At 30.5% G+C, this 13,932-nt stretch overlaps 1 protein-coding gene across 3 annotated transcripts in view; it reads right to left on the bottom strand.

The window, feature by feature from the left end:
- LOC126746632 (nascent polypeptide-associated complex subunit alpha, muscle-specific form-like) overlaps window positions 1–13,932 on the bottom strand; it is a 120,954-nt gene that overhangs the window by 13,056 nt on the left and 93,966 nt on the right. For all 3 annotated transcript variants that reach the window (XM_050454967.1, XM_050454982.1, XM_050454973.1), the window contains 4 exons: window positions 4,240–4,381; window positions 2,519–2,604; window positions 2,261–2,415; window positions 1,937–2,205 (listed from right to left, as the gene is read on the bottom strand). In XM_050454967.1, coding sequence (XP_050310924.1) covers window positions 1,937–2,205; window positions 2,261–2,415; window positions 2,519–2,604; window positions 4,240–4,381 — 652 coding nt within the window. The remainder of the gene's footprint in view (window positions 1–1,936; window positions 2,206–2,260; window positions 2,416–2,518; window positions 2,605–4,239; window positions 4,382–13,932) is intronic.

Here is a 13,932-nt window from a genome sequence, read left to right as displayed (position 1 = left end):
TGAATTATTAATTTGTTTATGAACTCTTTATGCATTTTTTTCGTACGCACTTCAATAGAGTAAAGGTACTTATTTAATAAAAAGCATTTATATGGAAATTAAATATTTTATGTTTATTATAAATTTCTTAATAAGTTTTTTTATTCTACGTTTATGACGACGGTTGTTCTTTGATATGCTGTTATGACAATAACGGTATTTACTTGTGAAAAGTTCGATTTAAATCGCTTTTTTCCCATAGTGCGGCACAAGTTTTTACTATTATCACAAATTAATTTATTAAATTAATAATAATTATTAAAGTAATTTACAAAAACACTGAAATGACTCAACTTCATCCAAAAATTAAAAAAAAAAACACAGAACTTCTCAAATGCAGAATTTGCTTTGAACATATTATTTTTGCGCTTAGAATAACATATATCTATTTCTTCTTTATTTTTAATCTAAAATCTAACATCAATAAGTTAAATTAACATTATGATATGTATAGCTAAAAATTTCCTCTATTGAAAATGCTTGTAAACTTGACAACAGAGAATCGATGAATATGTTTGTAAACAAAACACCCCTTTTGCCCCTGTGCACATGTTGAACTCAAACAAAGTTGTTGTTTACTAATTCTAGCCTTTCAATGTTCTATGGTTGATAACGTGTACTCTGAGCCGGCCGATTTAAACAGGGGCGTCCCTCAGGGATCCATTTTGGGACCTTTGATTTTTATACTCTATATAAATGACTTGAAAAATAAAATTCAAAACTGTCGCCTAGCTCAATACTGTGATGAGGCAGAAATTTATAATCGCAATTTACTAAGAATAATGTGAATGTAGGAATGGAATCATTAGGTCGAAATTTAAATGCAGTATGGTCTTGAATGAACTGTGAGATTCTAATAGATCATGAAATAATATTAAATGTAAAAGAAGACAAAAACTTGGAGGTTGTTTTTGATACAAATTTGAGATTCAACGCACAGGTATGTAAAGTAGTTCAAAAGACATACATGTCCCTAAGAAACTTGTATAAGAGTAAGGATCTATTAGATGTTGCGTTAAAAAAGCAGCTTTGTAAAGCTCTTATTTTATAATATTGTAATTACTCCAATTTTATTTATGGCCCAATGACTTGATGTTTCCAGTAGGTATAAATTACAAAAAATACAGAACTCTTGAATTCGCTTTACTTATGGCTTAAGAAGACGGTATCATAGGGAAAAAACGTAACTACTGCTGTTTCATGTTCTCTTAAAAAACAGTGATCCTCCTCATTTATATAATAAACTCAAATCAGGATCCACTAGACATATTCAACACGCACGGTTCTAAAGTTCGATACACCTCGACATCGCACTCCGATTTTTCAGAGATCATTTTGTTTTTGTGATCCAAGATTCATAAATAATGATATTGATCAGGGGATTCCTTTTTACTCCTTTAAAAGAATTTAAAGAAAATATTGCTTGAAAGCCAACAATAAATAGAACAGTACATGCAGTAGCTTTTTAGTGATTTTGTTTCATCTGGTATTTTATTATCATTTTTTAGATATTTTATTTTATTTTTCTTAGTGTAGGTATTTTAATGAACTGTAAAATCCGTATGTTTAGTAATTGAATGTTCCAATAATTATTTTTTTATATTTTAAATTATTTGTAAATTTTATTGTCTATGCGCTATATTACCATTCTGTAGAGTTGTTTTTATATCCCTTTTTTCACTTTTTTTAGTAAAAGATTTAATTAAGAAGTTGTGGTAGTTCTTTGTAATTCACTTTATAAGATAAGACCTGTTGGTGCTCTTAGCCAACAACAGAAGTTTGAACGTCCCTATAACAAGAAAAATGCAATTTTATAAATCCCTTTATTGCTCCATAGAATTGTTTATATTGAGCGCTACTTTAGGATATCTATTTGGATTTCCTCCTTAAAACTTACGTTGTAAAATCCGTTTTCCCCATCCGGTGGCTAAACAGTTTTGCGTAGGTATCAAATTCGGTTGCGGCAAACAAATCGACCCGATATTCTTCGTAAACCGAAAGTTTTCCTCCAACACCAATACGGCCAAGTCGTTTTGTAAATTGCCCGCCTTAAAGTCGGGATGTCTCGCTATCGCGGCCACTTTCACTATTTGGAACGGTAAAGGCTCCTCGTCGATTCCTAGTTTCCATTCGCCCCCTTTGGTCAAGATATCGGATGTTTCCAGACTAAAAATGTCAAGATTGGTTGTTTTTTGTTTTTGGTGAAAATGACTAAATTTACCCTTCGACGCAATGCGCGGCCGTCAAAACGGCATTTTTGGCAATAATTGCGCCGCCGCACAACAGGCTCTGGTTGGACTGTCTCAAGATCATCGCCTGCCAGGATATTTCCGCGAAATCGGCATCTATGGGGATACGGCCTTGGGGTGTTGAGTTCTATGTGAAAAAATATTTTTTTATAATGAAACTTTCTTGTTCAGTATAGCAAGATTAATATTTTCCAACAAGCAATAATAAAAATGATTAAATATTAACTTACGATATTTCTAACTCCACATTCTTCTGTCTGTCGTTTTGTTCTGGATCGTTTGGCCTTAGCTGACCCAGAGAATCGGTTATATTCGGCTGAAACAATTAAACTATTTCAATTCAACTATTTTTCTTTGGCTCTCTAATAGAGAAAGTGAATAAACATCCACTAAGTCAATATGCCAAACGAAGAAAATGAAGGGACAGAATAATACAAAATATATCCATGAAACCTATAATTTTAAACGCATTAACTAGTTTCAGAACATAGGAACAGCTATAACCTCAGATAACAATAATAATATTTTATTATTTAAGTGTTGTTGCATGTTAGATTTGATTTAATTTTAATCTTTCGCTTTTTTTTATCATGTTCTCTATGTTAGACTTAGTTAATGGTTAAGTAGAGTAGCTATGTAAAGCTTAACTTCGCCTTTTTTGTCGAACATATATGTTTACAAGAATAAAGACATTTATTATTATTATTATTAAATGCTGATGATCAAAAGGCACTCCAATGATAGAAAATTACTAGATTATCAAGTTAACTAGTAATTTTCTGTGCTTAGGAATCTAGCAGATTTCTTGTCATTAGCAATCGAGTTAAATCATGTCTGTTTTGAATAAAAGGTATTTTATTAAACTGGCTTTAGAAAACTTCTATCTGAAACGAAGATCCTTGACATAAAAATATGAAATCAGATACCTAAAGTAGGAATAAAGCAGTCATCAAAAATGTGGAAGCTGAGTTAAAAGACTGGCGGTTAATAAATTGTTGTAAAGAATTATAACATGACCTAGAAACCGAAAAGGAAGACCGAACGTTCGATCAAAGTAATTGTTAAGAGATAAATGTATAAACAAAACTTATAATAAAATAAAACTAAATAAAGAAGAAAGAGGCTTGCACACGAAGATGGCTGGAATGAGCTAAATATATTAATAATGAACGAGTTTTTTTTTAAACTTCTACCTGCTTACCCAAATTTAATAAGCTTACGATAAATAAACTACTACTATTGTTTAAGTGACTACAAAACTCTAACTTAAATTATCCTATCACGATTGTAACCTATGCCCCCATTAGATCATCCGAAGAAACAGCCTGACAATAAAGTCATTAATCTGTCAAAGAAATTACGTAATTTCAGTAAATTTTTGCATAATTTCAAGGCCATTCTAAGCGATACAACATGGCTTTTGGTCATTCGTTATTTTCAATTTAATAACTGCCTCCAAGCGAAATCTTAGCTTATTAATCTATTGGCCATTAAATTATTTCACGGTGATAAAAATATCACGAGTGAAATAATTATAAAAAGTCGTTTCTTTTTATGGCAGTGTTATAAAAAAAAGTATGTAGGTAAATAATAAAATAAATTATTTTATTATGGTATAAAAAAACACATATATTACATTACAAAAGTTACAGCCATTTTTTGTTTTGTTTAAATTACTATTGTAAGGGCAGTGACTACAGGTAATGACAAAAAAGCCATGTGCTTAATATGAAAAATTACACTTTTTTGCTTAAAGTGCCATTTTAACAGACCTGACCACTAAAGACAAGAAGCTAAACATGTACACAAATATTTCTATAAAATAACAATATTTATATGTATATAAGTACAAAAATATGAAAAACATTTTCTTTCTAATGCTACAGCTCTTAAATACTAAATATTTCTACGATATTATTATGTAACTAACACACTCCTTATTTTCTGTTACCTTTGTACTGGCCTATAGAATCATCCTCGGCATACTGTCCATCATCGACACCATCGACCAAATTCGCTGAGGGCCAAGCGTCTTGGTAATCCTTGTCTCTGCAACATTTTCCTAAAGTTCCAGATTCGAGGTCTCTGCAAACCTGGAAAAGGAAAAAGAGAATTTTGACAATAAGCAAACAAGATCTTACGTTGATAAGTAACACAATTTTTTGACAAGAAGAAAATCTATTTTCTTTGATTTAAAGCCGCAATAGTCCGGGCGCTCATGACCTTCTAATGTATTTGGTAAATTTAAACTTCTAGTGCCCAAAAGTGTGACTAACGTTTGACATTTAGGTTAAATGCCGTAAATTAATAAATAGGCATTCATTGACAAAAAAAAGGCAATTTCGTGTGTATTCGGGAATTTCGGGATCGACGCACGGTTGTCGAGTCTCGGTTAAACTATTTAAATTCCAGGACTAAAAAACGTTTGACAACGTCGACTATGATAGATCGTTTCGATTTTCTAAATACAGGCAAGCAGATCTAAAAAACACATTTTAAAAAGGAAAAATGTCCTGTTAATAATTATAATATATCGAATCCAAAGAAATCTACACTTTGACTTCGGACTAAATAATAAGCAAATTGACAATTTTTGTAAAACCCTTCAATTGTTGCATTCTCAAACGCTCACGATCTTTCTCGTAATTAGTTGTGCCTGTAATATAATGAATTATTTATGATTTTGATCTGAATGCCCGGGCCGCCACACTTAAATTCCATAATAAAAGTAACTTGTTTCAAGCATCCTGATAAAATATTGTGATCCTCAAAAACCTAAGCTCTAATGTAATCAGAATCTTTATGACTTCACAACATTATAGTATCATCAATAAACTGAACCACTGTGCCCTGCAGTCTCAATGAGCCTAAGTCATCGACATACAACAAAAACAATAGTGATTTTAACACCTATGAACCTTGAATTACTCCAGACACAGATTTAACTAGCTACGCTCCAGATAACCACTCCAATGTATTTCATTTGTCCCCACTGAGAAAGCAGCCGCTTGCTCGCGATTCAGCCGAAAACGGATATTTCGCTCCGATTGTGGCCCTGCGTTGCAAATTTTAATTTTTGTCGGTAGGTATGCTTCCGGGTCTTCGCTTCAATCATCGCATCGTAGCGTAGCATCGCTTTCGTCGACCACTGACGCACTTTTTCTTCCTCGATGCGACGCCGACGCGACGGGGTTAATTTTATTGACTAAGTAGGTACTGTCACAGATTTTACATTTTAAATCTGTAGTACTGTGACAATAATAATTGATGAATTTTTAAAGAGGTTTGTTTTACTTGAAATTTTTTTTTTTGCGATTAATTATTCGATAGTTTTATATTTTACAGCAAATATAAAAAAATTAAATGAAAAGTATAAAAACGAGCGAAAAAGCTGTTCTTTTATTTTTTTGCTTCTTTACTGTATTATTAATAAAAAGATCTTTTTTATGTAAGACATTTTTTTTTTATGTAAACAATAAAGGATATATCCGAAATATTTAAACTATAATAATGTAAGTTTTATGGTATATTAAAGATAATTAAAAATTCTTAAACGATAAATTCGAAAATAAAAAAAAATTTTTTCGTTTTTGTTTTTAATCTATAGATTGATAAGATGTATAGATTGATACATTATATAGCTATATAGATAGTAGTACTTTTTTTTTAATAGTTAATAAAATAAATTATTAGACTGAGGTAAGATAATCTTTAAACTATATACTTAAAATAAAGTCCAAAATGTTGTTTTTATAGAAAACGAAAAAAATGCTCTCGGGAAAAAAATATTTTAGTACTAAATATTGGGACACATATAACAGTAATGTTTTTAAGAGGAGTGAATATTTGGGGTGATAGAGTTCAGTGTCTTTTATATGATGAGGCCATAATCGCGTTTTCGAAAATTTTGGACTTATGTTGTTTTTAAAATAAACGCCTCAATTATTTAATTTTCGTAATTAGTTTTTATTTCAAAAAGTATTCGCTATTTTAAAAAAACGGCAAAACAAGTCAATGGTATTTTTAAGTTTTTACCTTATGTAGCAAATTTTTATATTCAGGAGAGGATGGCAATGGCTGAAACTAAAGGATGATGGTTACTTTTTATGTTATTTCTTATCTTAATTTCATTGATAAAATACAAATTAAAACACCGTACCAAAATGTAACTTATAGCTTATATAATTATATTTTTGCAAGCAGTTACATTATAATAATTGATGGCTACGTACACCTATTATAAAATAAGTAAAATTTTTTAGAATATCGTATATGTACATACCTAATCCTAAATAATAAATTTGTGGTCGATAATAATATAAAATTGAAAATTCTTATAAAACTGTTCCAACACAAATATATAGCTATAATAAAATTTAATTTTACAACTACTATTAACAAGAGATAGAATTATACAAGATCTTTTAACGAAGAGGAAAAATGGTATTATTTGATTCCCCCTGCCCCCAGTAGGTATTTCTCAAAAAAATCAAAATAGCTAATCGATGTATTTTAGCTCGGAGAATTCGAAAAGCATAACAATAAACCAATTGCATGAGAAACAAAAGACTTTTTGTTCAAGATTTTCTTCAAAATTTTTGTCCAATTTTAAAATTTTTTGACAATTTTTTTTTACTAAGTTATTTTTAATTATTATCAAATAAGTGCCCAAATAAATAAAAATTTAATTCAAAAATATAATGAAAATGTGCTTTCTCCTTCATTTTTTTAATGATTTTTTTTTATTGTACTCGAAAGAAAAATGCTGTCAAAATATTTAAAAAAAATTGAGGGTGCCATTTGAAATAAAAAATAGGGGTAGTTTCTCGGGGGTAAAATACGCAGGGGTAGTTTTGAATACATTTTTAGAAATAGCATTGTCTCCCATAAAAACCGCATTTTGGGTTTTTTTTTCTTCAAAAATGTCCAAGTTCTACGCTGTTAACGTTGTCGTGAGACACGCTGTATAGGACACAATAAAACTTTTGTTGTACGAAATAACACTGTTACCAGCAAATACCATTAAAATGTGCACGGTGTTATTGATAACGTACATCAAAAGTTATATGATTTTTGCTATAGAAAAATTTTGCATTACATTTTTGATACGTTAGAAAGTAAATTGAGTGTAGGGCATCAGACATGCTCACCATTGGACATTGCTCACCATTCACCATTCACCAACGGAGAACTTTCTAAACGGAGGGAAAAAGAGACAGAGAGAGTGACAAAATCGGAGAAAAAGTTGCGTAATTTTAAGCTCAATAACATTCCATTTAAAATTTTTTTAAAATTCGCACGATTGTGAGGATCGAAAAAAACCGAATCTTTGAAAAATCTATTTTACTTTTTTCTGAGCCTATTTTTATTCGATTTTAAAATAAATTACAGTTTTGCATTGCCCCTTTTTTCCGTGCTACATGATGGTATTTTTAGATTTTCAATACGACGTTTCGTCTTTTGCTGACCATCATCAACTTTCTTTTTTCGTAGGGACGCCATATTGGATTTTTGAATTTTTAAAAAGTACATACCTACTTTTTATTACCATTTTATAAATGTATCACACTTATATATTATTGAATATGCGATTTGGGTACTTGGTGTCATCAGTCTGATATGCAGGTACGATACATCAATGAAAATGTATTAAAAAGTACTTTTTAAAAACGCAAAAATCCAAAATAGCGCGCATAAGAAAAAACAAAGTTAATGATGGTCGACCAAAGTCATATTGAAAATCTAAAAATACCACCATGTAACACGGAAAAAGTGGCAATGCAAAAGTGTGAATTATTATAAAATCGGAGCAAAAATAAGTTTAGAAAAAAATGTTATATACATACTTAAATGTTTCAAAATTTTTTTCCACCGTAATTTTTATTTAAAAGAAATAGTTGGGTAGGCTCATTTAAATGGCCAGTTGACCTGAGGGAAGTTGCACAAGTTGCTCAATTATATTTGTCCAATACTTTTTTGCTTAAATACCCGGCGTAATAAGTATTTGCACAGTCCTCCAAGGGATTGAATAATAGAGTACGAGAGGTCCCCGCCGTATTTTTAATTTCGGGTGAATCCTCAAGATTTTCAGCACCTGTGCTACCTGTTTCGACAACTTTCTCTTGGATTTGACCTACCTCTGTTACAAGCTCTGCTTCTTTTTTTCTTCTATCGTCAAAAAGAAATTGTTCATCCATATCGTCAACTTCACAATTTGACCTTTTTGAAGGAGTTAGTAAACCACTAATTGTTTTAATACGGAAAAATAAACGAAACGACCTTGCTGTTGGGTTTAGGTTCCAACCCCCACGCTGTCGAGCCATGGAAAAAAAAATTTTAAGGAAATCTTGGTTTAACCGATTTGTCAGTAAAAATGCATTATTTTGGTTTTTTTGGTCTTCATATAAACCTAATATTGCGTTAATGGTTTGAACCAGTCCATCGAAACAAGGTGGCCTATTTCTAACCATTTTTTTTTGTTTTTTTTTTTTTTATTTTTCACTATACTCAATTTTTCTAACGCTTCAAAAAGGTATTTGCCCCTTTGCAATGTACTTAAAACCTGCATGTTTTGAGTACTAATACCGCAGTTAAAGGGATTCTTAGAATAGAGTCGTTTACTATTCAAAGAATCAAATAAATTGTTCATGTTTTTAATAAAATCTGTACTATTAGTACCCATTTCATCATTAATCAAACGTTTTGTTACACACGTCCTCTGTTGTTACTGCCCTGGTCACAAACTAAGGCAAGAGGCAAAAATCCCATGGAATTTAATCTGGTTATTACATATATAAGTAATTCTTTCAAATTATCTTTTACAACCGAATTTTGAGAAAAAAATTGGTCAGAGGAAACTTCCAATTGGAATAAATACCCTTAATACAAAACACAAGAGCATGGTTTGCTGTTTTTTTGCTCCTCCCTAAAGAACCTAAATCCTCAAAACCCTCTATAAAATCTAACTTCTTGTTAAACTCTAAGTTTTCCTTCAAACTCATTTCATCAAATGACACTAAGCATTTTTTTTCGTTTTGGGTCATAACAGCACATTTTTGTTTTAAAAAAAAAATCAATATTTTCATCTATACCCGTAAGTAAAACCAAAGAAAATAATAGTAAACTATAGAAAATCCATCCCGTGTAAATTTTTTGACCACCTAAAAGGATCCCCGCTTTTCGAGCGAGGATCCATCGGTGAAATTACGCGTTGAAATCTGGCCGATCACTTGGCTGTGTTGCAAAATTTAATTCGGCGGCTGCGACTCGGCTGAGCAACACAATATTATTTTTGTTATTCGCTCTTGTGACGGACGTAATTCTGTTATTTTTTTTAAATTTTGTCATTGGTTCTGTAATACATAATGTCGGGCAATGTATGACAATATTATGACTATAGGCGAACTAGAAGAGAGAATCCTACGTTAAAGATGTTTAAATTTCCTTATAAAAATCCAAGTATTTGCGAACGTTGGATTTTAAATTGCGGTAAGTCCTAGAGTTCTATAAACATACTCAACCTTAACAGTGCCTTAGTAAGTAAGTACAGGGTGTTCCATTTAAGAGGAAAAACGGCATATTTTTTGACTTTCCCGGTATATTTTTAAAAAAATTGAAGATAGCCAATCGACGTATTTTAACTCGGAGAATTTGAAAATCGTAATAAGAAAACAATTTCATAAAAACAAAAAAGACTGACGACATTGTTTTCTTATTACGATTTTCAAATTCTCCGAGTTAAAATACGTCGTTTGACTATCTTCAATTTTGTAAATATACGGAAAAAGTAAAAAATATGCCGTTTTCCCTCTTAAATTGAACACCTTGTACCTAAAGTTCGTTTCATGGGTCTTTAACTGTGGCTCCTAGAAGAGCCAGGTATAAATACGTGGATTTTTACGCAAAGTTACAGCTGAATACCTGTGAAATGAACATCACCTACAATCTATATCTATCTCAAGTTTTAATTGGGAACTATTCGGCAATGAAAATTACAGTTAACCAAAAACTATAATTTTCTGACTTTTAGGTAAATGAAAAATGTCTAAGGTGGTAAAACTATGAGGTGATGTACAAAGTTAATTTTTGAATACTAAAAATTAAATTTAAAGAATAAAAATAAATAATACCGATTTAAATAGTCAAATTACTAAACAATAATTACTTTGAGATAAAACCTTAAAAATAGTACCATAACAAATAATAATAGTTATTTATTAGAGTAAAATAGGGGTTTTAAAATTACTGCCTTCGCTAAAGCTCGTGTAGTAAACTTCATCATTTTACTCCCTATTAATCATTTTACTGCCTCATCTGTAAAAGTCAATAAAGTGAACTTTTTGAGTGAAGGCGAAAAATATATTATTTTATTTTAATATACTGAATCTTCTAATCTTGACCAACTTTAAAGTATACAAACTCAAAAATTAGCGAATCGTCGAATTTAGATCATCAGGTTGACAAAAAATATAAGTTACGCTTTTCTTTTTAAATAGGTAGGTATTTATATGATACCGATTTTGGGGAAGTTTGAGGATCGTTGATATAAATATTTTTGATAGAATTTCTCTTTTGCGCGCCATCGTTTTTTTGTGCTCATGCAGTTTTGTATACTTAGTGTTGCCATTGCTAAGTGGGACACAGGAAATCCCATGTTATTTTTTATAGGGATTGGCTTTCCTCTTTAACTTAGAGAAAAAAGTATTACAATTTATTAAAAAGCACTGAAATCTACAGCCTATAAAATAGCACGTCACGCACAGACATTTTTTACTTATTTAAATAGCTTAAATCTCTACCACTTATTACTTTGATAGTCAAAATACCTTTGACACATATATCAATTCACGCCGGTTCTGTGAGCTTTATTAAGCTTTATAGCCAAAAATCTATATAAAAATTAACAAATTATCTTTTTTTATTGCAATGTATTTACAGGTAACAACCAACATTTTTTTATCTTGACTAGTGGACCGTTAAATAAGTTTGTCATTTTATACATGACTACTGTATTGGTAGTAAATATAGTAGTTCAGTCCAAAAGATGTTTATTTTGTCCAAAAAATATTTTATTGAATATAAAGCGCAAGATTGTTTGAGTCTCAAAATAAAGAACAAAATTATTGCTCAAAAAGAGATTTCTACTTGGCTAGGAAGTAAGGACGATTCTTGTTACTCACACAAACTTTTTTTAGTGCATCATTTGGTTATCACCAATATATTTAAATTTTGCAAATGGGACGAGCCTTTAAAAAAAGAACAAAAACAAAAACTAAAAAATTTAAAAAATAAGTAGTTTTTCGTACTATTTGTTATTATCAAGCTTTCTTCATTATACAGGGTGTCCCACGAACTGACGCGATCGATATATCGAAAACAATTTTTTCAGTTGGTAACATGATAAGGCTAATGGAGACATATGATTAAAATATGTTCACGATGATGGCATTTCCGGTTATACCATAAGTTGTTGCTAACTTCCTTATTTTAAAAGGCACGCTCTACACTTCATTTAATTTTTTGATTCTACGTTAAATTTGATCTACGAAAAACATTCATGAATGAATGTTTTTTACTATTGAAGGATATCTCTAAATTTTGTGTTCTTAAGACGCATGCCAATTAGCCAAAATATTTAAAAAATATTCGTATTTGATTAAGGATGTTATTGCGCCTGTTAAAAATTTGACTCCAATTTATTTCAACACCCTGTACCAAATTTGGTACACTTATGTTTTAAGTGGTCCTGAACAATAATCCAGTACCATTTTTCAAAAATAAATATCGCTAATACTACTTCCCGATTTTTCGCACTTCAAACTTGAATACAGTAGGCCATGACCTGCTTTCATTAAATGTCAAACTTGCCATTTTTGACCATTTAACCTCCCTATCCAACAAAAAAAGCTTTTGAAAATTGGTCAAGAAACAAAAATTTTAGAGGGGTGGCTAACCTTTAAGTGGGACACACTGTATAGACATAATTTAGTATAAGCTAATGAGCATTAACTTCCTGTGTAACCGGAAGTGCCACCAGCATAAAAATATTTAAGTCGTATGCCTCCCCATCCTTATCAACCCTATCAAATTGCGAGATTTTATAATTTCTTGTTTTCGAAAACAATTCTTTTGTAAATGGTTTTCGACTACGTTCATCCAGGGACACGCTGTATTAAAAATGTGCATATTTTATTTGCAATTTTTTTGTCAACCGCTCATTTTTTTAACTAGTTTGTGGATTTTTTAGGGAGAAAATTAAGAAAACAATACCCATTAATTGCATCAAAATGTATGTTTTTTTAATCTGAGACACCCTGTATTCTCATATTTATGAAAAATCCTACAATTTGAGTTTGAACACTTAACTGTATCAATTATATAGCTGTAAATTAAAATAATTCGTATTTCTATTGTATTAGATTATATATACAGGGTGTACAGGTATATTAGAGTATATACCTAGATTATATGTATGTGATGTACATATAAGTATAAGTATTAGAATAATCTTTTTTGTTATAAAATATAGGCAATTATGCACCAAAATTCAACCAGGCATTTTGTCCTGTTTAATTAGCTTTAAACCATAACTTTAAGCTTTTTCATAAAAATAATATAGGTACTAGTAATGTTTCTTTGATTTTATTATTTAAAATGTTTGTGAGATATATTTTCTATTAAAACATATTAAAACATATTCCTCCACTTTGTTCCTAATTAACTTCAAATGTCAACTTTAAAGATTAAGGCCTTATCAATAATAATTTTGCGATGCGGTACAAAGACAAATCAATGCAAAAAATGCCAAAAATTAAGTCTTTATAGATTTGGAATCATTTCATTTTTCTAGGCACGTGCATTTTTTTTTTAATTTTAGCGTTTGAAATAATAATGGAGAAATTTTAATGCGAACAAAATCAAAATGATGACTCAACAATTTTTCGCGATTTTTACAAATTTTTTCAATGCAATAATATGGTAGGTGTAAGATTTTATGTAGTTTTACAGAAGCAAATAATGTAGGCGACAAAACCTCACTATATATTAAGGCCGAAGCAATTTTATCTCAGTGTATCTAAATAAATAAGGTGAAAAACATAGTCACAAGTTTCTAATAATAGGTTAAATCAATATGTTAAGAATAAACTAAAAATTAATTAAAACATCCATTTTCTCAAAACTTAATTTTTGCGAATACCTCGTTCTGCCTTTATATGGCGCGGCGCGGTTCAAGAAAATTATTCACTAACAGATAAAATTTAAAATGTTATCAGTAATGGCAACGTCGCTTCGATTCTTACACGGTTAGCGCATAAAATATTCTTATTTAAGGAAGTATTGATGTCTCCTTGTCGGTTCACAGCTTTCCATTTACGTGGGTTATCTATTCGTTAGTATAATTATCTTTGGTAAAACCACAAAACAAAAAGTGCAACACTGCAATTTACAAAATAATAGTCAAAATCAATTTAAATGAAGTATTACTGGATTAAATTAATCAATAATGATTAAATTAAATTAAATTAATGATTAAAATTAAATCTGTGATACAAGAGGCTCACCGCAACCCCCTTAAATCCTTAAAACCCCTACCGCCGTACGCCGTAATAAATTTATGGTCGCCCGAGGTGATCGGTATGGGCGC

Source organism: Anthonomus grandis, chromosome 2, assembly GCF_022605725.1.
Source record: "Anthonomus grandis grandis chromosome 2, icAntGran1.3, whole genome shotgun sequence".
Taxonomy (NCBI): Eukaryota; Metazoa; Arthropoda; class Insecta; order Coleoptera; family Curculionidae; genus Anthonomus; species Anthonomus grandis.
This window is presented reverse-complemented; position numbering and strand designations above follow the sequence as displayed.